The 26,545-nt window shown below is 39.0% G+C and overlaps 1 protein-coding gene across 3 annotated transcripts in view; it reads right to left on the bottom strand.

Annotated features, from left to right (window-relative positions):
- RPS6KA2 (ribosomal protein S6 kinase A2) overlaps nt 1–26,545 on the bottom strand; it is a 279,666-nt gene that overhangs the window by 53,860 nt on the left and 199,261 nt on the right. For all 3 annotated transcript variants that reach the window (XM_060753717.2, XM_060753719.2, XM_060753718.2), the window contains 4 exons: nt 8,324–8,404; nt 7,721–7,800; nt 3,958–4,064; nt 974–1,011 (listed from right to left, as the gene is read on the bottom strand). In XM_060753717.2, the coding sequence (XP_060609700.1) occupies nt 974–1,011; nt 3,958–4,064; nt 7,721–7,800; nt 8,324–8,404 (306 nt within the window). The remainder of the gene's footprint in view (nt 1–973; nt 1,012–3,957; nt 4,065–7,720; nt 7,801–8,323; nt 8,405–26,545) is intronic.

Raw genomic sequence — 26,545 nt, 5'->3', positions numbered from 1 at the left:
CTGATGTCTCACCCTAATTCTTAACTATGAGTTGTTTGTAAGTCGGATGTTTGTAACCTGGGGACTGCCTCTATAGGCAGTTCTATTTAAACTTTTTTTTGAAACAGTTGCATATTATCAGACTAATTTTTATTTCATTAAATGCATCAAAAGCTCCGACCATAAAAATGCATCTGGTCTTCCTTCCAAGAGTGAAAAGTACAAACTGGGTAAATCTGCAAAAGAAACCCTAGAATTACAACTCTGGAGACCAGGATATGATTCTTAACTGTAGAAACCTCCAGCTCATGTTCGGTGAGTCACAAAATCTTGGCCTCAGAAAATTCTGTGATAGGTTCATTTTAGGATTGCCATAGGTTGGAAATGACTTGAGAGCACACAACAGCAAATAGCAGAAGTCTTTCCCATCCATGAAAGGCAAAATGGGATGTATCTCATTGTAGACAGTACTGCAGCCTTAAACTATGTATAATATCAAGTATTTAACATGTAGTTTAAGAAGGGTGTAATCAGGATTGCCATATGTGAGGGAGGTTTACTTTTTACCTTCCCGCACTGCAAAATCAAAAATTACCCCTAGACTCCAAATTGAGTAAGAGTTGGTAGAAAATTTACATTAATGCTCTAAAATGGCAATTTTAGTGCATAATACTGAAGTGACACTGAAGAAGTGGTTGGGTCAACTACGTAATGCAGCTTGGAGTTCAAGGCCAGTGTTGTTTTTCATTAAGAGACCTGGGGCAGATATCAGTAGCAGAACTTGGGAACAGTCAATTTTGGAGTACATCTCCAAGAATCCTGTAGGCAGCATGACCATTTCCAGTTGGCTTGAGAATTTTGTAGTCCAAAAGTACATTTTCTGGAGTTTGAGGATCGGTGAACCCTAACACACACATGCTGATTTTGGCTCTGCAGGGAGAAATGATGAATAGGATATAGTGCAGGACAGTTGTGAGGGATATATGGTACACACCTGTGATCTTAATGTGTCCTTCTTCATCTAGAAGGATGCTGAAAGGAAATACAATAGAAAGCTTAGTTCAAATGCAAAATCATATTGAACAAAGGTAAGGGTCCTATAAATGGCACATAGAACTCCTAAATTATTTTAAAAGCTAATTCAGTGTGAACAAACTCAAATTCTTTCTTCAATTTTATATCTTCGTGTATCACCTGCAGTAGTTTATTCACGCCTTCCTTCTTAAGCTCTCATCCCACAGCAGTATAAGAAGAGCTGTGTGTTTCCTCCACCCCAAGAATATTACTGTTTAAAAATAAAATATTTCACAAGCTTGCACAAAGCTGTCACTCACACATTGTTGTCTTTTGCAGTGAAATGTAACCTGAAAGGAAATGATCTCCCGGAGAACACTTGTGGGTTGGGAACAGACTGTCATTGAGCATAATTAAATGAATAATAAATATTGACACTTGTCACTATTATTATTCAAAAATATTCATATCTTCCCCCTTCCTCTGTTGTTTTTTGACAATACTTGCTTATATGAATCATAGTTGCACCATTTATGTGCATGCAATTCTTGCTTCCCAACATTTAGGGAAAGAATTCGGTTCTTCTCCTCCTGCCTCATCATCATCATTATATTATTACTATATTTATTTATATCCTGCTTTCCTCTCTTAAAATGAAATTCAAAGTGGCTTGCAACTCTAAAAAGTAAAATTTCAAACCTATAACACATAAACATTGACATAGAATTAAACAGAATAATCATCATTTTCAATAGTGGGATTCACTGTCTCGAAATGTGGTGGAAACTCCTTCTTTGGAGGTTTTCAAACAGAGGCTAGATGTCAGGGGTACTTTGATTATGTTTTTCCTATATCGCAGGGGGTTGGGCTGAATGTCCCATGTGGTCTCTTCTAATTTTATGATCCCACAATGTCAAAAGAAGCCTCCCACACTTATTTTGTAGCTTCTGACTGCCACTCTGCATGGCCATTCCATGTCTCATGGAGAGTGGCAGAATTAGAGAAGCATTTGGCTGTGTCCCTGTAGCCAGACGTGAAATGATTACAGCACTAAGATGGCTGGAAGGCCTCAACAGACCTTAGCACTATTATAATCATTTCATATTTGGCTACAGAGAAATAGCCAGATACTTCACTGATCTTGTTCACTCCTCACAAGGCATTGAATGATAAGTCTTGAAGATTGTATATCGCTCTACCTAGCATATGTCCATACACAGAATGACTGCATTACACTTAGTCATACAGAACTGCAGTCACTAACTGTTTGCGGAGATGAAAACTAATTAAAAGTGGATCAGGGATGAGAAAAGCCTGGGATAATCAAGTACCAAAATAAACTTGTGACTCTACCACAAGTACACCTTCATTGCTAGTGGATGCAGTGTTTGGAAAACAATTACAGTATATTCTGGCGTATAAGACTACTTTTTAACCCAAGAAAATCTTCTCAAAAGTCAGGGGTCGTCTTATACGCGGGTGTAGTCTTATGCATGGGAGTTGTCTTAACTCTATATTTTAACTGGAAAAGTTGGGGGTCGTCTTATACGCCCAGTCGTCTTATATGCCGGAATATATGGTACATTTTCCCTTGAATGTTATGGGGAGATTACCTCAACTTCTGGGAAAATGTACTATTTTCAAAACAATATCTCCATAGCATGCAGCTATCTTCATGTCTTTCCTAAGAGAATATTTTCTCAGCTTCTGTCCTCCTTTACCCCAGATACACTGTTGCCATTTTTCTCACTTAGATTTGTGAATGAGTGGCAGTTGGGAAGTTTCATTAAGACTTAATACAACTTCTCACTTTGCTATTTGCTATCAGTCTAGACCAATCAATACAACAGAATCAATTTCTGAAACATGGTCAACAACATAATGGACCTATAAATTTTTCCAGCTGATATTGAAAGCTCATAAACCCTATAGCCAAACCTTATGATACAATTGAAAAGGTTCAAACTTGTCAGAGAAGTACAGCTTAAGGATTTATGGCAGCAATTTTCAGAGCACATTATGAACCAAGTGACAAAACAGATTACCAAGATCATACTGACTTAGGCACAATCTACTACCAAACAAATCTCAAAGAGAAAATGACAAGATAACACAGTTACTGATTTTATTCACTCAGCTATAACCACTCAAACACATAATTAATAATCTACTGTCTGTCCCATACAAGGGAGGAAAAAATATTGAAAATACAAGTCAAATATCCCTTAACTAAAATACTTGGGGCCAGTAGTGTTTTAGGTTTCAGATTGTTTTTTCTGGATTTGGAATACATGTCTATTCATATACCTACATAAGTGTAAACACGAAAGTCATTTATGTTTCATATAAACCTTGTATACATAGTCTGGAGGCAACTGTATACAAAATTTCGAATAACTTTGTGAATGAAACAAAAAATTGTGTACACTGAACCATCAGAAAACAATGGTGTCACTATGTCAACCATCCATGTAGACAATTTTAGATTTGGGGATATTTTGGACTTTGGTATCCTGGATAAGGAATGCTAAACATGTATTTAGAAAACAAAACCAAACCACACATTTTAGAGTTGAGAAACCCTAAAAAGAATCCTGGACACATGAGAATTGTCACAGTTATTATGCACAAAATTCCCGCATGGTTGCTAAGTGCAGAAACAGCAGTTTCTGTGCAAGATACAGAATTTTCCAAATGGAAAATAATCTTTCAATGTAAAAATATTAGTTTCTGGGCAGAAAATTTTGTCTGCATTAAAATAATAATTGCGTATTTGTTCTGTGTAAAATGTGCACGTGCAGAGAAAACAACATATCATCTATAGAAAACAACATTTTTTCATGGCAAATAATATTTCAGTGCAGAAATATTAGTTTCAGCACAGGAAATTTTGGGTTTTATACAGGAAAAAACCAGAGGTAACTCTATTAAAAAATCAATACATGTATATCTGAAGTAACTTACTTTTCTGGTTTCAAATCTCTGTAAATAATGCCAAGACTATGGAGATGATCTAAAGCCAAGGCCAGCTCGGCTAAATAGAACTTAACATCTTCTTCTGTAAACATTACCTGGATAGAAACAGAAAACCATGGTTAATAATACTGAGTGCATAAGAGCAGATTTATATATGTTGGATTTTCACTAGCAACCAGTGTTAATATCTTGGTCCAAAATGCAACTAACAGCAAATTCTAAGGTTGACAACATGAAGGTTAACTATTCATCCTTTCAAAAGCACAGAGATGGAAATTAGATTGAATTCAATCTGTTTAAAAATACGTTTTTCTTCAATATCAAATCTTGGCTGCTCTCTGATTTCTCATAGAAATGAATTTAACTATAAATCTGGTGCATAGCCTTTATTTTCTGACTCATTCAAAATAGCTTTACTGATAGCCTATTACAATTTAGCTTTATGGAACAACAACAACCAAACAAGGTGATACACTTTTTTCTAAAAATGTACTCAATCACTATTTTCCAACCGAATAAGTTATAAATCATCAATATTATCTGCAAGATATCTTATACAATGGAACAAGTGGTAGAGCCACTCAAGAGAGCTTCTTTACTTTGATCTGCAAAGGGTGCAGCAATCCTTTGTGAGCTGGTTCATTATTGAAAAAGCAGTATTTAGGACAAGTGAAAATGTGGGGGTGAAAAATCTGTACAAGAGTATTTTTAAGGAGTCATGACAAGGCAGCTACATTTGAAAATGAAAACCACTAAAAGTGCAGTGAAGTGACTCCTGTCTCAATCTTTCCAATCTGCACTTACCAAGTAGCAATCACTGTGATCAATGGGGATGTGTTTTGTCAGTTGATTGAGAAGCAACTGACTGATGTTTCTACCCCCTCCCATGAGTGATCTGTATTGAGTCAACAGAAGTAGAAATTCTCCTTTGTGCTTAATGTAGCATGGGAGGGGGACAGAAAGCCATCAGTCAGCTGATTGGCAAAGGGGGGACAGACCCCCTAATGTTATCAGCAGTTGCTGTCCGGTAAGCAGGATTTGGTGGACTGTTGTGATCCCTATACATCCTCTAAACTAGGAGCTAAAAAGGCATTTTGGATACAAAAAAATCCCCCTCAAGAGTGAAAAATTCTAGGCAATACATCTGTTATCTCCAAGCAAGATTGTGGCTATTTTTTCTATTAATAAAAGATAGCATGAATGACAGCAAAATGTATGGTTTATACTTTGAAACATGTGCACAATATTTTGGACTCTAAGAGGGTCCACATAGCATTGAGGACATGGGGCGTGCAGCCACTAACCCTGGCAATCCTCTTGTCTGTGTGGAAGGACTATGAGCCTGTTCTCCACCACCCTACAAGTGTGGAGAGAGCAGCCTATTCTCTAACCCCCTACAAGTGTGAAGAGAGCAATCTTTGTGGGAAGGATTGTAATGTCTTCCCTCTATCCCTCTCCTAACAAGCTTAATATAGATCACCACCCCTTCACTGTTAGCAGCAATTTATGAAATCAGTGAAAAATTGGGGGAGGGGGGGAAGATTGGGTCTTTCATGAGATGCTCTACCAAAGACCTTAGGCCACTGCATGTACATCTGAGTTTTTGTCTTTTTGTGTCAGGAATGACTTGAGAAACTGCAAATCACTTCTGGTGTGAGAGAATTGGCCACCTGCAAGGACATTGCCCAGGGGACTCCCGGATGCTTTACCATCCTTGTGGGAGACTTCTCTCATGTCCCCGTATGGGGAGCTGGAGCTGACCGAGGGAGCTCAACCCGCTCTCCTTGGTTTCGAACCACTGATCTGTCGGTCAGAAATCCTGCCAGCATTGCACCACCCAGAGCTCATGAGTCTCATTTCAGATAACATTGTTTTAAAGCATAAACTTTCCATTTGTTCAATAGACTGTGTTATTATACTGCAAGCATGGATATAATGTTTTGTTCCTCAGTATCATTATGGTCTATGATGAATCTTCCTCATGCCAGCAAATGGGCCCCCTACTGTTTTCCTCCTTACTCAAATAACTATTTCTAAACCTAGCAGCCCCTAGGGAACTACTTGAAATCATAATTTGGACGTCTTTCTTTTAAGTGTAGCTTAATTAAGCAAACTTTCACACTTAATCCTGCATTTCCCAATGGCTCCATCTCCTTTTCCTTTTAGACAGATGGAATGCTATACATATCCATTTTGGGAATACCTGCAGGGTGATTGCATGTCACATTTTCTTGACCTTGGTCACAGAAGATATTGAAATTTACAGGAAGAGAGCCAACAAGCAATTTACCTATGGTCAAAACAATTGCTTCTTGGGAAAAGACTTTCAAGCCCCATCTGTTCTAAGGCAAGCAATACACCTGGTTTGATGCTGCTGCCACAGCTGTTCAGGCAGAATTGAAAACTAAGCAGTCATATTTGCTTACCCAGACAGCAAATGTTGGAAAACCACATGCACAGGTAAGAGAAAAGGCAGTGTATATTTACTCCCTGATGCTTACAGCCTGATGATGCTGGTGGTTATATGCCAACATTTTATATGTATTTTTCCTACTAAGTGATAAGGTAGTATTCACTGGAGTGAATGAACATGTTTCTCAGCACTGATGGCTCTTTTTGAAAACCTAGGAAGGAATTTGGAGTAGCATTTTAGCCATGGGAATATAAGTTTCACTTGCACAGGGAAAGGGTTTTCAGAAGCTAACAACATCAAAAATAGCATGTCAGTGTAACCCCTGGTAGCGCAGTGAGTTAAACTGCTGAGCTGCTGAACTTGCTGACCAAAAGGTTGGCGGTTCGAATCGGGGGAGCAGGGTAAGCTCCCACTGTTAGGCCCAGCTTCTGTCAACCTAGCAGTTCGAAAACATGAAAATATGACTAGATTGAGAGGTGGGAAGGTAATGGCACTCCTTGCAGTCATGCTGGCGACATGACCTTGGAGGTATCTATGGACAACACCGGCTCTTCAACTTAGAAATGGAGGTGAGCACCACCCTCCAGATTCAGACACAACTAGACAATGTCAGGGGAAACCTTTACCATTACTAACCCTAGACGACACAGGGAAAAAATGACAGGGAGAGAGGGAGGTATAGACTTTATTGCACAGATATAAAAAAAAGTGGCTAAGAAGGTGGAGAAAATAAAAAATCTGAACCATAACTCTATAGGCATTTTTCTGGAATGAGTGTTTCCCCATTACACAGAGTCTGCTTTAAGGAATAATCATGTATAGGACTACACAGTTTTTTCTTCTTCTTTAAAAAACCTAAAAACTAATTAACATCTTGTTTTAAGCATTTTTTTCTGCAAAAGGTCAACACCATGGCTAAAATAATTAGAGTGGTATCACCACCTGCTGGTGTTGGAGTTCAGGCATTCATATTTCAGCAGGGAGCAGAATTTTTCAATTGTGTTAGATGCCAGGATATATTTCAGGTACAAAATTACTTCATGGACGAAGAAGAAAGAAGGGCTGTGATGGATGGCCACCTGGCCAATTCTAAGAGAGATATCAAGAGAATTCCTCTCCTCCTTCCAAGCAAGCTGTTAGCAGCAGGAATTACTCCCTTTTCCAACTGCTCTATTCTTCTACAGATGGTGCTTTGATAAGCATGCCCACCTCTTACAACCTTTCTGCCTGCCTACCTACTTTAGTTTATCCTCAGATGGACAATTAGGAAAAACAGGAACTCTTGCAGGAACCCTGATTTGATTTTCACACAGAGAGAAATTATTCTACTAAACTTACCTCTTTGGAAAGTCGGGTGAAAAGATCTCCTCCTCGTAAGAAATCTAGTATAAGATACAGTTTCCCTTCTGTTTGAAATGCTACAGAGGAAAAAAGATGGCAATGTTGGATGTTAAATAATAAAATATGCTACAAAAATGATTACAATGGACCACTGTTGCTATTTATTAGGCGCCATTGCTGATATACATGAAGAAAGGGGAATTGACCCCTATGAGAAAGAAATGAGGGGAAAGAGAAAAGGAATATTGTACCACAAGGAAAGTTTACTGACAGTTCGGCCAACAAAGTGAATAGTGAGGGAACAAAAATGCAAAAACCATGTGCACATTGCACATTCCACAAGTTTGGCGTATTGCAGGGGTGGGGAAACTACAGTAGCCCAAGTTGTTCTAGGTCCCATTTTTGGATTTTTGCCAAAAAGAGCAGAATATTGCCACTAATTAGGGCTGAAATAATAAATCAGGTTCTTGAAATATGTAGAAAATATACTGAGGATAAATGAGTAAAGTCTGTAATTGAACAAGGGATTTAAAACTATACCTAGATAATCTATCAGAGAGTTCCAAAGATAGATATGAATAATTTGTGGAGGAATCTTACCGTAATGGAGTTTTACAATGAAAGGGTGATTCACTTCTGCCAAAATGTCTCTTTCCATTTTTGATCGTACACGATCTCGGACTATAAAAGAAGAGAAATTAAGAATCAGGAAACCTAAAAATTTAAGAGGCACCAACTGTTACATCTGTCTCTGTACTGCCGCATAACCATGAATAACACATTTTAGTTTTGTATGCACATTGCTATCTTCTCACAGAAACAAGAAAACAAAGAATCAAAGGAAAGCAATGGGCTATGCATATGGCTGAAGAAATGTTTTCTGCATTCGCTGCAGCAGTTTCTGGTGCTGAATAAAAAACACTTTAAAAATGGAACAGAAGAAAATGTTTGTGTGAAAAAGGAAAGCAAATTTCTCCCTTCTCTCAGTCTTCTCCTTAAAGGTGGCCACTCATTTAAGCCATGCCATAGATTTTAGTTTTTATGCAATTGTTACATTCTTTTGCTTGGGTGAATTTCTTGCTCATAGTCCCACTAGCTCAATGTGGGCTAGTGACATGAGATGATCTTCTAAAAGTTGGAAGCAACTCTCTAGCTTATAAAATTAGATCTTCATCAGAGCTTGGAGAATGCCACACCCTTCCAGCTGCTTGAAGGTAGCAAAGAGATAAGCAGAAATACTTTTAACCTGATGAACCCGAATAATTTTAACCTGATGAACCAACCTCGGCATAGCAAATTATTTGAGAACACAGAAATGCTGGATCACCCTAACAACTATCATGTCAGGCTACACAGAGAAGCCATTGAAATCCACAAGCATGTGAACAATTTCAACAGAAAGGGGGAAAAAACATGAAAATGAACAAAATCTGTCTACCAGTACTAAAAAAATCCTCTAGAATTATAACATTAAACAAAAAAAAACAACCCCTCAAACACAGGGGAACTCCAGACAAGAAACAATCAGGAACACCTAATCACCTCTCAACAAAGGAATTTCCCAGGCAGTAACAAGCCACACCTAAAAACTGTCAGGCCATCAAATGTTAATCAAGGTGGCCAATTGAAACATTCACACCTAGCTCCAACAGACAGGGACTCAGGGCGGCTAACCTACCTCCAACAGACAAGCATTCTTTCTCCCACCCGGGATATTCCACAGATATATAAACCCAATTTTCCTAGTTTCCAACAAAGCTCACAACCTCTGAGGATGCCTGCCACAGATGCAGGCAAAACGTCAGGAGGGAATGTTTCTAGAACATGGCTATACAGACCGAAAAACCTAAAACAACCCAATACTTTTAAGACTGAAATGCAGTGTGAACTTTGAATGGCTGAAAACAAATTATTTCAAGGAAATCTTACTATCTTTCAGGACAATGCTAAGCACACCTTAGCATTGTGTTGGGCTTCGGCCTATTGTGAGCCGCATCGAATCCTTCGGGAGATGCTAGCGGGGTACAAATAAAGTTATAATATTATAATAATAATATAATAATAATAATAATAATAATAATATACATTTTGTAACAAAATGATGGATCCAATTTCCAAGCAATGGATGTCATAATTGTAAGATATTAGAATTACACACAAAAAGTTACAAATGGTTTAATGAGTTATCAAATTATCAAGTTTTACTAACTTTGAGCCAAAAAATAATTCAACAAATGGAGAATATTTCATTGGGCCTTATGCTTCAGGGTTATCATTTTGCGAATGACTACGACTAGAGGCTGTTTATGCACTGGCTGTTTATGCTTGTGGTCTAACAGCAATCTTTTTGAAACTCCATGCACCACCCTTTCACAGGCAGTTCATGACTGTGTAAATGTAGCTATTTCAATTGGGCCTATCTTTTTGAGTTGCGAGTGTCCCTTTCTTTCACAGGCACACTTCCAAGAGGTGGGTACAAGATTATAACATAATTTGAAATATCTATTTCCCTCCATTAACTCTTCATTGTCTCACTTTACATAAAACAAATATAATACAGACAGGAAACATTTTGAAATGTTGAAACACTTTCTGTGTCGGCACAGCAGTGACAGGAGATTTGAATTCCTTTTCTTGCACTGCTAGTTTGCATGAATCTGTTTAAGCCATGCATTTTGCAATAAGGTAGCTTCCCTAAGGTTGCAATCATAGGGCCAACAACTTGGCAATCATTGTTAAGAATCTTTAGACCCGCCCCTTTTCCCAGGGTTTTGGAAGGAAAGGAGGACTTTGTTCAGTATTTTGTGGTGTAAGATCTCTACTCTTTCCATATTATTTCCACCTCTGGTCTCAAATCCTGTGTTAAAAATAATGCTCATGAACTTTGAGAACTGAGGTATAACTGTAAAGTTGCACCTTTATATGCACAGTGTACCAGGTGTAATCCCAGCTATCATTAGATAAAACAGGAAAAGATTCCTGTCTGAGATTCTGGAGAGCTCCTGTCAGTAGCGATATTGAGTTAGATGGTAGATTCTGCACACTGAAACTAAGTAATAAAAAACCCCCCTAACAATGATGGTAGAGCTATCATTGTGAAGCAATGGTCTTCAATCTTTTATCCTCCACATACTTTAGGAATTCTCTTTACCTATTTATTTATTTATTTATTTATTATTCCTAACCAGCTTTTCCTTGCAAAGACATGAGGCAGCTCCTCCCAAAAGCTTTAGCCATTGTTGCTAGTGGTCAGTTTTTGGAAAATGCAGTCCTAGACATGAAGCCAAGTTGAAAACTGCTGCTTTACAGGAATCCTTCCCCATGTAACGCCATCTCTTCAAAGGGCACAGAGAAATATAAAATGATATCCTTATGTAATAGTACCAAACTCCCACAGAATAACCCAGCACTAGTATTCCTATGGTATTCTTTTGTTCTCGGCAGCAGCAATACGGATCTTATATAATACCACCACATTGTTCTGTTGCTATGAAAATGTCACTTTTCATCGTGAAAGGGAAAGGAAAGGAACAAAGAAGGAAAGGTCTAGAGAGGGTTACAGTTACCAAAAATGAAAACTGGAGAGAGCTCCTAAAAGCTACACTTCCAGAAATCTCCCTATCAAAGGTACAATTACTCCACCTCCCCCCCCCCCCGTAAACTCCCTAGCTCTGACAGAATAAATCAAGTGTTTTGTGTGTTTAATTGTACTTGAATCTACTTCTACTGCCCCCGAGACATTCAATGAGCACTAGCACCCATAGCAAGTGAAGCTGTCCCTAGGGCCAAAGGTACCTATGGCCATCCATCTGCTGAAACTCAATAGCTGAGCAGGAGACAATTCACAAGATCCTCTGGAGCTAGTTCTTTTTACTTCTTCTTGCTCATCCACCTGCCACCTACTTTAGCCTAAATAACTGTTGTGGTGAAAAAGATTGACAGTGAATGGTATAGGATCTCTGCCTGTCACTCAATAATGCTGACAATGACGCCGCCGCCAATTATTATTATTATTATTATTATTATTATTATTATTATTATTATTATTATCTCTTACCTGCCTTTCCCCATGGCTTGAGGCAGGTCACAGCACAGTTAAAAACGCACAAATACTATACAAATTCTACAAACACATTAAAAATGTTGTACTGATGTTGCTGAGACTCGCCTTTGGGCTGATATGATTGGGATACAAATTATGTAAATAAATAAATGAGAAAGCAGAGATGCTATGATAGGTGCCCATGGCTGCGCAAATGTGAATGCACTTAAGGGATGGACTGAAGATGATTGTCACCAAGAACAGAAGGAATAATCAATCTCCATCCTACAAAACCCCCCAAATTTACACCTGGTACAGTATCAGGAAACAGCTGCAATCCTTTCTCACAAGGGAAAAATATGACAATAATTACAGACACAACTGGATCCTTCCTTAGCTTTTGCTTCCAGATTACCAGCAATGGGTTGTGTACATTCACCCACCAAACTCATGCCCCCTGTGTTATGCAAAGCCCCAACTTTTGCTTTGTGTTAGTATCCTAAAACTGTACAGATGATGGGATTGTGATAATGTGTGTAAGGGGACGTTTATCACTGTACAGAATATAACCCAACACCCTACGTTCACCAGATCCCATTTGTTCTTGCAATAAGGCCTGTTCTGATTAGTATTTGGATGGACAACCGTCAATGGATACCAGGTGTTCCAAGCGACATTGCAGAGGAAGGAACTGGCCATCCACCACTGAGAACACCATATGAAATTACCTAAGTACACTCTATGACATTCTTAAGATCCCCATAAATTGACAAATGCCTTGAAGGTACACTGACTTACACAGAATATAACTAGATCAGACCCACTAAAATCAACAGGACAATTAAAAAAAAAAATATTATCCTCAAGTTCTATTTGAATTTTTGTATTTGTTCTTGTTTCTACTTTTCCAGAGTATCAGAAGTTTAAGTTGTTTCTGTTTACTCCCAGCAACTGGCTTTATTTTGAAAACCTTTATGAATACCTGTGTCTACATTACTGGGATTTTGATTCCTTTATATCCAAACCTGATCTAAATTTCAAATGTTTCTAAGCTGGATGATATTGCCATCACTTTGTTATTCCAAGAGATCCCACTATTTTATTGCTGATGACAGGCAGTCATTACTTCATTGTAAAATATGCAATTTTAAAATAAAGAAAAGCAAAATGCCAACGCTTGGGGCTCCTGGGATGGCATGAGCAGCAAATCCAGAAATTAAAATGCATTAGGAGTTATTTTTTGCCATGCAACTGGAGAATCAGACATTTAATTTAAAAAGGAGGCAATTTGATTTATCATAATATGATTCAAAACTATTTAATACTTCTAAATCATTCAAAATACAGTTGGGCCAGCTAATCACCTCCCAACAAAGGATTTCCCCAGGCAATAAGAAACCAGACCTTGAAACTGCTGGACCATTAAATGCAAATCAAGGTAGCCAACTGAAACATTCACACCTACCTCAAACATACAAAGAGTTCTTTCCCCCACCCTGGACATTCCACAGATATATAAACCCCATTTTTCTAGTTTCCAACAAAGCTCACAACCTCTAAGGATGTGTGCCATAATGCAGGTGAAACATCAGGAGAGAATGCTTCTGGAATATGGCCATACAGCCTGGAAAACTCACAACAATACAGTTGGTCCTTTGTCATCAGTAATGAACAAAGTTTTATTTGGAACTTAGAGTTGCAAATTGTACATTTTGAAAGCCTCCTACTTCACTATATTTTAAACATAATAATTGTCTGAGAACCTGAAATTGGTGAACAGCCCTATAAGTTTGTCAACCAAAAGCAATTATGCTGTCAGTGTCTTGATTTTGAAAAAAATCTAATAGACCAATTAATCCTATTAACTTTAAAGATACCTTTAGTGGACAGGACAGGCATCCTGCAGATTAAAACAGCATTTTATGATTATATATATAACATTTCCATTTTTTTCACACACACACAAGGGGAAAAGGTATAAAAGTTGGGTAAGAAAGAAAAAGGGAAGATGGGGATAGTGGAGTTATTCTTAGTAAATTAAGTCTTGATTGATATCTAATATTTTGCAGGGAAGGAGGCAGGAGAAAAGGCAATGCCCATATTTATGGTCAACACATCTAATTCTTCGTTTTTATTACACTTAAGTAATTGCATCTAATTCTTCATTTCCTTTACATTTATTTTCATTACTTAAAGTATTTAAACATTCATATATATCATCTATAAGAGAGGAATGAAATTATCATTTAGTATCAGAAGCAATTTATGATTCTTATATTCTAACATTTTATGCTACAATTTTAGCATACTAATTATCCTTACAATTCACACTTGTGTTATGTGAAGCTTCTTTTCCTTCCCAAAATAAATTGCTAGAGGCTATTTCTCTCCCTTTTTGGGAGGGAATGTCCAGAGGGCAATGGTAGTCATATGGCCAGTTTTGTGTCATCAGTACTAGAGAAGGAACTTAGCCTGAGGCCCAGCCTGCAACCAAACAGCTCAGAATGTGGACTGAAATTGCCCGAATGAGGCTCCAGACTAGGACCAGCAAACTCTCAAGTTCTGGACAAAGTGCAAGGAAATAAATTTCTATAAAACTCCTCAGGCATAATCTAAGATTGATCTTAATATTTTTCACCTTCACTTAATGGGGATTGTATTGTGGGCTTGGACAGGAATGGATAAATTCGGAGAGGTGTGTGGTAAAATGGTAAAACTATCAGATAAACTTAGTTTGTACTTAGTTATTATTAGAACCTTTGCTATCTGCAGGTAGATTAAAATAGATTTTTATCTGAAACCTGGGAGGGTCACTGTCAATCAATGTTAGATTGCTTAATAATATATTTGCTGACATTTCACAGATAAAAACTAGAATGTATATGGCCAAACATCAGAGTATAATTAATATGACAAAGTTACTAAGGAAGAACATACATGCCAGAAGAGGCTACAACAATTTCCCCTCTTCTCCATTTCAAAACAGCTGCAAAAAACACAGAAGTTTCATTGGGACCATACTTAACAAATCAGGAAAGTTGGAGGGGACACAATGGACAGACTTGCTACAAGTCTTCTACAAAAGCTGTAACAAAAGCATTTGGTCTGTGCTTTAGTTCATGAGATAAGATTGATTCATTAAGACAGTCATGGTCAGAGAACAATAGACTATAGCTGTGCCATTGTTAGGATCCCATGTGTGCATTCATGTCTGTCAAAAATCATAAAAAGCCAATGAGCATCTGTATAGCCAGCTTAGACCAATGAAATGATTGATCTTTGAACACCAATGAGAATTTGTATTCAATTTACTGCCAAAGTGATAAAAGCTCTGCAGCCCCTTTTGATTGCATTGTATATTGCATTGTATATGCATTTTGCCATCTTGTATTGGCCATGCAATAAACAGCTTATTATAATTTAAAGATCCAACTTTCATGGTGTCCTTCCTTGCCCTCTCCACTGGAAAAGGGGATCCTTCTTTTCGGATTTGTATTTAAGGAGTATTTTGAATCTTTGACCTTTCAATAATATCCAAGATCCTGCATCACTGCACAATAGAATGCTTTTGGACTCTGTGATTGTAAGTAATTGCCTTAAGTGATATGTTTTAATTTGTTGTTGTTGTTCATTCGTTCAGTCATCTCCGACTCTTCGTGACCTCATGGACCAGCCCACGCCAGAGCTCCCTGTCGGCCGTCACCACCCCCAGGTCCTTCAAGGTCAGTCCAGTCACTTCAAGGATGCCATCCATCCATCTTGCCCTAGGTCGGCCCCTCTTCCTTTTGCCTTCCACTTTCCCCAGCATAATTGTCTTCTCTAGGCTTTCCTGTCTCCTCATGATGTGGCCAAAGTACTTCAACTTTGTCTCTAGTATCCTTCCTTCCAGTGAGCAGCCGGGCTTTATTTCCTGGAGGATGGACTGGTTGGATCTTCTCGCAGTCCAAGGCACTCTCAGCACTTTCCTCCAGCACCACAGCTCAAAAGCATCGATCTTCCTTCGCTCAGCCTTCCCTAAGGTCCAGCTCTCACATCCGTAGGTTACTACAGGGAATACCATGGCTTGGACTAGGCGGATCTTTGTTGCCAGTCTGATGTCTCTACTCTTTACTATTTTATCGAGACTGGACATTGCTCTCCTCCCAAGAAGTAAGCGTCTTCTGATTTCCTGGCCACAGTCTGCATCTGCAGTAATCTTTGCGCCTAGAAATACAAAGTCTGTCACGGCCTCCACATTTTCTCCCTCTATTTTCCAGTTGTCAATCATTCTTGTTGCCATAATCTTGGTTTTTTTGACGTTCAGCTGCAACCCGGCTTTTGCGCTTTCTTCTTTCACCTTGATTAGAAGGCTCCTCAGCTCCTCCTCGCTTTCGGCCATCAGAGATGTTTTAATTATGTGATTTTAAAGTATATGTTGTTTGATTTTTATATGTATTCAAGGCATCAGATTGTGCCTTTGTTGTGAGCTGCCTTGAGTCCCCTTCGGAGTGAGAAGGATGGGATATAAACATGGTAAATAATAAATAAATAAATAAATAAATAACTTACAACAAAATTAAGTTGTCCTTGCATTACACAGTACCTATACTTGATGATGTATACTGCACCTCACCACATGTTCCACATTGGGCCTTTGTACGCTCTGCAGTGGGGCCTCAGGCCAAACTATGGTATTTGCAGAGGAATATAGGTAGAGTGCAAGAGATGAAGGCAAATGTCACTAACAGGATGCTAGCCAGTGAGGGAAAATTAGAGAAGGCAGGATCTATTGGGAAAATTCTGAACTAACATAGAGGTTGGTATAATGAAGCAAAAGAAGTCGTCATTAAACCAAAATATCAAATCATTTCTGCTCCTGTGAGTCTGATGAGGTGAGATGAAGTGTGGCTGAGTGGCTACTAGAGAAAGAACAATTTTGTGATGGCATGCTCTTCCTGCAGAAGTTTTCCTGGTTCCCATTTCATTGTCTCATGTTGCAATACTTTAATTTTTCCAGGATTCATATAAAAGGATTTAACTTTTAAAACCTAACATCGGCTACTGTTTTCATTTTTGTTATACTTATATAATTCTTTGACATTTTAGAGATCACTATCCCCATTCTGTATTGTTTTATAACTTATATTTTGTTTGATTGTTATAAGTTTTTTGGGCTGTGTGGCCATGTTCCAGAAGCATTCTCTCCTGTTGTTTCGCCTGCATCTATAGCAGGCATCCTCAGAGGTTGTGAGATCTGATGGAAACTAGGAAAATTGGGTTTATATATCTGTGGAATGTCCAGGGTGGGAGAAAGAACTCTTGTCTGCTTGAGGCAAGTATGGATGCTGCAACTGACCACATTGATTAGCATTGAATGGCTTTCCAACTTCAAAGCCTTGTTGCTTTCTATCTGGGGGAATCCTTTGTTAGGAAGTCTTAGCTGGCCCTGATCATTTCATGTCAGGAATGCCCCTGTTTTATGAGTGTTTATCTACTGTCCTGATTTTAGAGTTTTTAAAAATACTGGTAGCCAGATTTTGTTCATTTTCATGGTTTCCACCTTGAAATTGTCCACATGCTTGTGGATTTCAATGGCTTCTCTGTGTAGTCTGACATGGTAGTTCTTAGAGTAGTCCAACATTCCTGTGTCCTCAAATAATATGTTGTGTCCAGGGTGGTTCATCGGGTGTTCTGCTATGGCTGACTTCTCTGGTTGAATTAGTCTGCAGTGCCTTTCATGTTCCTTGATTCCTGTTTTGACAATGCTGTGTTTGGTAGTCACTGGTTCCCTTGATGTATAGCAAGAACACTTTTCCTCTGGGTGGATCTTTGTCTTTAATCTCTTGGCTTGTTCTCAGACTTGCACCTCTTTGGATGTCTGATATATTATGTTTCATTCTTTGTTATTGTTATTCATTGCCCAGAGAATATTGCTTTTGGACAGCATATAAAATTGTATTAGGTCCAAGGTCTGCCTTCCATAGATGGATGACATCCAAGGAAATATCCTCTGCTTGATTTGGAGATTTCTCTCTACAGCAAATCTGCCTTTGTGTATAGTATTTTTCCAGAGCTGATCAGCAGGTCTACTTTTGTTAGCTTTATATCTGGCTCAAATTGTTTATGTTTGTTTCTCATGTCAGGAGCGACCTGAGAAACTGCAAGTCGCTTCTGGTGTGAGAGAATTGACCATCTGCGAGGACGTTGCCCAGGGGACGCCCGGATGTTTTGATTCAAGGGCCAGGGCTTTTTGAACACCGAATAAAGGTTTCACTGATTGAATGATTGATTACACTAATTTGTGTATCTTTTTTTTTACAATAAAAGCATCTCAATATCGCAATTTGGTCTCCATCAGTCAATGCAGAAATCTTCCTAAAGAATACAAAGCATAGCTTTGCTTCATACAGCAGAGGATGCACTGTATGCGATTGGGGAAGGAAAAACAACTGCCACCATCTATCTGTTCTTACAGTAGGCCATAGCGCCCTTGCCAAAAGCTCTTGATTTCACACTGACATGAAGAACTTGGCTATTTCCACTCAGCTTTTGACATGGTAATAAATGCTTAACTCTAGACTGATTGACTGATCCGCTTAGTGAGAATGGGACTGGAGAATTCAGAACATTTACTTAAACCTTTAATTTAGCCATCATAACTACTGCCCTTTTGTGCCAGAAATGACATGGTGCTGTCTGACAGGAATTCTGATGGTTTCTGATTTAAAATTCCTACTCCCTATTAAACAATCCCAATGCCAATAATAGGGTGTTCTGTAGGAAAGCAAGCAGAACAGAACAGCAGTAGACTGGCAACAGAGATCATTCCATTGGTTTGAATATATCTTGCCTACCATTCCTCGTGGGGAGGGATGAATATTTAGCAGCTAGGGACCAAAATGAATTGATTACTACATAAAAGAAAATCCCAAAAATTACCATGGGAAGGATATCTGGAAATTCAAATAATTTCCGCTTTACAATTAATACAGATGGCTGATTTTTGATAACTATAAAGGAGCATCTTTTCCAGACAATGTAGGTATAAATTACTCTGCCAAGACACCACAGCTCTAGAGGAGCATTTAAAAAAATTGAGTATATTTTATATTACTTACACTCACTGAACACAAATTGGTTATCCTCCCTAATATATGCTAAGTTAATTAACTTAGCCTTTGTACTTGCAATCTTTTCACGTACATGTTGGAGAATGGATTTATTTCACTCCATCTGCCTTTGATTTTGGAGATTCAAGCCAGGATTCTAATTTCCTTGAGCATCAAGAATAGAGAGCTGTAGTTTGATCATATCACCTGTCCTTTAATGACTCATGTGTTTTTGGCAGTCCCACAAAGGCACACACCTCATTTTGGAGATGTCTCTGAAAACGTCACTGTCCCTGGGTATTTGTCCTTTATTTGTTACTTGTCTATCTCACATTTCTTCAGAGAGCACAATGCAGCATAGGTACAGACTGTCCTTTCATTGGGTTGCTGTGAGTTTTCCAGGCTGCATGGCCATGTTCCAGAAGCATTCTCTCCTGATGTTTTGCCCACATCTATGGCAGGCATCCTCAGAGGTTTTGAGGTCTATTGGAAACTAGGCAAGTGTGGTTTATATACAGTATCTGTGGAATGTCCAGGGTGGGAGAAAGAACTCTTGTCTGCTTCAGGCAAGTATGAATGCTGCAACTGACCACATTGATTAGCATTGAATGGCTTTGCAACTTCAAAGCCTTGTTGTTTCTGCCTGGGGGAATCCTTTGTTGGAAGGTGTTACCTGGCCCTGATCATTTCATGTCAGGAATGCCCATTTCTGAGTGTTCCTCTTTATTTACTGACCTGATTTTAGAGTTTTTAAATACTAGCAGCCAGATTTTGTTTATTTTCATGTTTTCCTCCTTTCTGTTGAAATTGTCCACATGCTTGTGGATTTCAATGGCTTCTTTGTCCCTTAATTTTAACCTGATGCCAGGCATGTTAGCTATGGCCAAGAGATCCTGATGAGTCCAAAACACCCACTTTAGCTTCATCATTGAGAAGGGATTTGCAATTGGATTCCTGTGTCTTAGTCTGACCACTGCTCGAGTAACATAATCAGTTTGTCAAGTAATCCAGATAGTTAGGGAGAGGAAAAGAGGGAAATCAACTGTGCAGATGATTTCAGACCAATCGCACTGAATAAGGATATGGTTTTGTGCTTGAGATCTAATACTTGTAGTTGCTAGGGCTGATGATATTACTAGTGCCACCCACAGAGACAAAGGAAACACAGAATAGCAGGATATTTCAAAATTTAACAAGCCTTCAATTCAAAGAACAATGAACTGCAGTACTTTGCAGATTCATCCCTTTCAGCAGAGGTCTGGAGGAAGAAAAGATAGCATTTCCCAGCTTTCTTACTCACTCCCTTAATTAAATGCTATCTAGCATTACATTTCTTACTTTGCCTTATTGCAACTAGTGATGTTACCAGAAAGACCATGATTTAAGTGCTCTATACCTTGCTCCTTTGCTGCAAGTGACCGCTGCCCTTGGGTAGGAATGGGGGGGGGGAGGGATTTTCAGCACTGAAAACTATTGTATGCTGCAGGCTCATTAAAACTCCCCTGACAGATACTGTAATACTCATTCCCACTTGACAGCTGTCTACTCAAGCTGGTAGTAGTCAATCTTGCAAGTCACCCTGGGAAAACCACTTTGTGATCATGATGTTTCCCATGGCAGGTCAGCAATTGTTACTGATTACACTATGAGCTACCGGTGGCACAATGGATTAAACCGTTGTGCTGGCAGGACTGGACCAACATGTCAGAAGTTTGAATCTGGGGAGAGCGTGGATGAGCTCCCTGTGTCAGCTCCAGCTTGCCATGTGGGGACATGAGAAAAGCCTCTGACAAGGATAGTAAAAAATCAAAACATCCAGGCATCCCCTGGGCAACGTTCTTGCAGATGGCCAATTATCTCACACCAGAGGCAACTTGCAGTTTTTCAAATTGCTCATCAAACAAAAAAAAAGTGATTGCACTTAGAAACATTTATGGAAGAATTCCTCCAGCTTCATTATTTGAAAGAGAAATGAAAAAGCCTAGACTGTAAATCCTGGAATCCCCTCATCATTCTGTCTAGGACAATTGTTCTCAACCTGTGAGTCCCCAGGTGTTTTGGCCTACAACTCCCAGAAATCCCAGCCTGTTTACCAGCTGTTAGGATTTCTGGGAGTTGAAGGACAAAACATCTGGGGACCCACAGGTTGAGAACCACTGTTCTAGGAAGTTCTAAGATCTATAGTTGGAAAAAAAAACAGTTCTCCAAGCTCTGTATGTAAGTGACTCGAATGCTGACATACCAAACCCAAAGGTGAGAGGGCATACCTTAGGAAAAATACCAGCACATAGGTATTAGGGAAAAAATAGATTTCAGTTGTCATCCCAGAAATCTTTGTAACACATCAAATTTGTGGAGGCACAATGTCAAACATCTCCTCAGTGTGCTGATCTTCTCAATGTATTGTGTGCTAATTTTTTGTGTGCTAATTCAGCTTCTCATTGAAGCTTGAGAAAAATCAAAGTGCTCTTACAGCAGTCACCAGCCAATCCCTCTGTAATGCCAAAAACACAGCTTCATTTTTCTCATCAACATGAGAAAATGTTGACCATTTCTGCTATCTTGGCAGCCACCTCTCCACAAAAGTCAACACTGACACTGAAATGCAACACTGCCTGAGCTCTGTGAGTGCAGCATTCTTTTGAATGAAGCAGAGAGTGTTTGAGGATCTGGACATCCGTAGGGATACCAAGGTGCTTGTTTATAAAGCTATTGTTCTCCCAACCCTGCTATATGCCTGTGCAACATGGACTGTCTACAGACGTCACACTCAAGTCCTGGAACAATTCCATCAATGTTGCCTCTGAAAAATCCTCCAAATCTCTTGGGAAGACAGGCAGACAAATGTGAGCATGCTGGAAGAAGCAAAAACCACCAGCATTGAAGAGATACTATCAATTCCGTTGGACTGGCCGTGCTGTGTCTCATCATTGTCTCCAAAGTAGTTAATCTACTCCCAACTCAAGAATGGAAAACGGAATGTTGGTGGACAGGAAGAAAGATTTAAAGATGGGTTTAAAGCTAACCTTAAAAAGTGTGGCATAGACACTGAGAACTGGGAAGCCCTAGCTCTCGAGCGCTCTAACTGGAGGTCAGCTGGGACCAGCAGTGCTGTGGAATTTGAGGAGGCACAAATGGAGGACGAATGGGAGAAATGTGCCAAGAGAAAGGCGCATCAAGTCAACCCTGACCAGGACCACCTTCCATCTGGAAACAATGTCTTCACTGTAGATAAATATGCAGGTCAAGAATAGGGCTCCACAGGTCACAGATGCATCCACCACTAAGACACTAAACTTGGAAAGCCATCATACTCAGACAATGAGGGATTGCCTAAGTAAAAGTAAGTAAGTCAACTAGCAGTACATGGAACATCTTAAGGCAAGCTCAACATGATGGTTATAAGATAACATATTCTTGCAACTGCACCTTCCCTGGCATGCAAAATCTCAGTGTCTCTGTTCTTTACATACATTTATGTATGTAACACAAATACTCCTTCATGCACTGATATGCTAAACTAATCACCTCACTACCTCTGAGGATGCTTGCCATAGATGCAGGCGAAACGTCAGGAGAAAATGTCTCTAGAGCATGACATATAGCCCGAAAAAACTCACAAGAACCTAGTAATCACATTTGTTCTATAAATAAACCTTATAATGGTGGGGAGAAAATTATTAATGCATGTTAAGCAATTAGGAAATTAATTTCTTGGTTCACCTGCTCTGTGTTGAAAAAATAATAATATGCATCGATTGAGTCGCCCTTATGGGCTGAGAATGGCGGTTAATAAGTGCATTAAAATTGACTCAGTGACTTTTCTCTGAACTTCAGTGATTGCCCAGAATAAAATGAGAAACAAAAGCACACTTGATTTGCTGTAAGGGCAGACAATATTATCTTTGTTACTCATTCTGAGTTACGGTATCTATGACACACAGAGCACCACTCTATTTTTCTTCACAATTCAGTTCCCACCCCCGGTCACAGGCAGTATGTGGGTTTCCTTCTCTATGCTGCATGGCCATTATTAATACATAATCCAAATATATCTTCAGGCTCTGAATGCAATAATGGTGAGCCATGAGATGCCCTTTTGGCAAAGAAAGGAAGAGGCATCTTTCTTTTGTTCTTTTTTTCTACAGCAGGACTACAGTTTGGCACCGAAAAGTCTTCAGCTAGTGCAAAATGCTGTGGTATTTATTAGCTATTTTGTGAATATATATTTTACACACAAAGACATAAATAAATTTAAGAGAAAAGTTTAGGGGCAGACCAGAGTGCAGGCAGCTACAACTTACAAGCAAATGACATACAAACAACTCATAGTTAAAAATAGGCAACAGGAAGTAAGAGAAATTTACCTCTAGGAAGGTAAAGAGTGATCATGGGGAAAAGGAGCCTTCACTGAAGCTTTCTCTCCAATCCTTGTTTCCACAACAAGCCACTTTTTTCAAAATCCAATTATCGCTTGTACAGAAAATGAGATGCCTACTAATATCATTGGGTTGTATAGAAGGAAGGAACTGGCAAAACACTTGTCAATATTATTGGCCTAAGAAAACTGTAGGGGGGAAAAATCATGGGACTGTCAGAAGCCAGCAAGAAATTGAAGGCACATACAGACCCATGCTCAAATGGGATTACTAATGAGATCAGAACATGTGCCTTTGTTGTGAACTGCCCTGAGTCCCCTCGGGTGAGAAGGACGGGATGTAAATAAATGAAATAAATGAAATAAATAAACCTTATACTGAAGCCTCAGCCATAAAACTGCATGGTAGAAAAAAATTAGGAAATGGAGAAATGAGAGTTTTGTTTCATTAATGGCCACACATCTTCCTAGTTGGGCAGCTTACTAGTGTTAAAATGTGTTTTTTTATTAATAAAGTAGCTTGGGTACCCGGCATTGCCTGGGTTATCTGAAAAAGTCAATGTTTTAATTGTACAAAATGCGTAAGGTTGTGGATTAACTACAACTCACATCATGCCAGATTAACCCCGAGAAACTCCATCAGTACTTAAAGTTTGTTATGTTGGGCAAGTTGGCCCTAGATGCATCATCGGTGGGGTTCAGTGTGCTCTCTGGCTCAGTTCCCTCAAACCCCTCTAGTAGGTTGAATTGGTCATAGAATCATAGATTGTGGAGGCCTTGTGGGCTATGAGAGTTCTCTATGCCAAGTTTTGACCAGACCCATCATCAGTGGAGGTCACTGTTTCCCTGGTTGTGTGTGAATTGCAACTCCCAGAAAGCAGTAATCAAATTTTGGCATATCAGGTATGTGTGCCAAGTTTGGTCCACATCTATTGGTGTTTGGGTTCACAGTGCTCCCTGGATTTAGGTGAACGACAGCTCTCCCAAATCAAGGTAAATTTTCCCCAAAGACCTCCAGTATTTTTTTGCTGGTCATGTGTTCCAGGTTAGTTCCAGGTCCATTCTTGGTGAGGTTCAGAGTGCTCTTAGATTTCAGATGAACTAGACATCCTAGTACCCACAACTCCCATAAATCATGGTGAATTCTCCCCAAACCTCTCTAGTATGTTCAGTTGCTGATCATGCTGTTTGCTCTGTGCCATAGAAAAGAATAGGAAAGGGTTAAGGGTGAGGGAGTGGTAGGGGTCATGCAAATTTCAAACCAATGGAGAGATTCAGAAGCACTGGGATTGTGTAAATGCTATTTTAAATTGTTAGTCGCTTGGAGCACCTTGATGGAGAGCGACTAATTAAGAAATAAAGTGAAGTGAAGTGAAGTGAAGTGTATGTCTGTGGTGGAGGAAAAACAGAAATTCTAAGATGAAATTGTCCCCATATGAAAGCCTTCACTTGGGTGGTGGGCACTATGGTGCTTGCGGAGAACATTGCAAGGCTCTTGTACATGATCATGGATATGATAACCTGCAGTGTCACTGGAGGGAGAGCTATTGGTCTCTCCTGAGTAGTGGGAGCTATAGCTGTTTGTGGAGGCAGGAGCTTGTCTAAGTGGACACCCCAGCCACACATACACATGCATATTTTCACTTTTATTATGTGTATAGATGTATGTCCTGCAATTCCACAAGGAATCATACCATACAGGAAATTACAACACTGATCTATCAGTTCAAATAATTAAAGCCAGTTAAATAGTTTAAAATGAAGAGCGGATAAATAAGCACAAAAAGCATGCATTTCTATATATTTGGTAAGATAGTAATAAAAGAAAGCATTCAAATAGATCTATTTCTGAAAAAAAGAAAGACTAGTCATATACAATTTCCTTACTCGGGATACCGGTGTCCTTCAATTATTTAGCTTTCCAGTTGTTGCTAGACTACAACCCACATAATTCCTAACCAATGGCTATGCCAACTAAGGCTGATGGGCTATGAACTTCAACATCTTAAGAACTATAGTGTCTCAGCTTTCCAGCCATTTTCGTATGAAGGGGAAGGGAAATAGACATGAGATCAGATGTATAAAGGCAAATTGCCCCCACTCCAACCCTAGGCATGACTTGTCAGTAGCTCAGATTTAATCAAACTCAGAAATCTAAGTCAACAGACTCTTATAAGAATATCAATGCATTCCACTTAGATTCTCCTTTACCTGTTACATCTAAAGGGAGCTTTTCCTCAACCACAGTTGCTATTAGATTCAAACTCCTATCATCCCTGATAACTAATCAGGCTGACTTGTAGTGATCGTGGGCACTGTTGTCCAACATCTGGGAGCCAAGGGAAAAGATTGCCTTAAGAGTCCATAGTCAGCGACAAAACCTTTTCTCATACCTGGGCATATACATCCCTCAACAAAACTGATACTATAGCTGAATATAGGCACATATAACAAAAAATATGAAAAAACCACAGCATTCTGTTAAGCATACCTCAATTCTTCATACTGACCATGGTTTTCCATTTTGTCTTTTTTTAATCCATTGCAACCCACAGAACATCCACATACAGCATAGCATATCAACTTTCCTGGCACAGAAAGTGGCAGCTCTTACTTAACACTTTCTTCATAGCATATTATGTTCTCTCTGGAACAAAAGGTTATGTTGCTTTCTGCCCTATGGAAACAGACTTCCAGAATATCTCTAAGGTTCATCTCATTCAGGTTGGTTAAATTCTTACGAACAGCTCAGTACATCAGAAGAAATACTTAATTTTTACTGAAAAACTAAAAAGAAGAAACTGCTGGATCTTCTGCTAATGTTAAGTAATGTCTGGCTAATGCCCACATTACTTACAGCTTCCAACATCTTCAGGAGCACATATTTTATGTATTGTTCTTAATTGCCATCACATTGGCTTTGACTTAAGGTGACCGCCATGAAAACCTGCTAAGATCTTCCAAACTCAGGATTATGGCTTGCATGATTGGGTCAATTTACATATAATGCGGCCCTTCTCTTTTTGTTCTGCATTCCACTTTATTAAGTGTTGTTGTCTTTTTATAATAATAACATCTCTTATTTTGTCCAAAGTGTCAGTTTAGTCATTTTGACTTCTTGGAAGAGTTCAGCCTTGCTTTGTATTTAGAAAGATTTAATAATCTTTTTGACAGTTCATAGTACCCTCAGAAATTTCTTCCGGTACCACATTCCAAATGAGCTGAATCTCTACCAGCCAACTGTCTTCCAGCTGTCCAACTTTAACAAATCAGAAGTCCCACAGCATGGATGAACTCAAATTTGGCATTTGCCC

This window comes from Anolis sagrei, chromosome 1, assembly GCF_037176765.1.
Source record: "Anolis sagrei isolate rAnoSag1 chromosome 1, rAnoSag1.mat, whole genome shotgun sequence".
Lineage (NCBI taxonomy): Eukaryota > Metazoa > Chordata > Lepidosauria > Squamata > Dactyloidae > Anolis > Anolis sagrei.
Note: the sequence above shows the minus strand (reverse complement) of the source record. Positions and strands in the feature narration are given on the sequence as shown.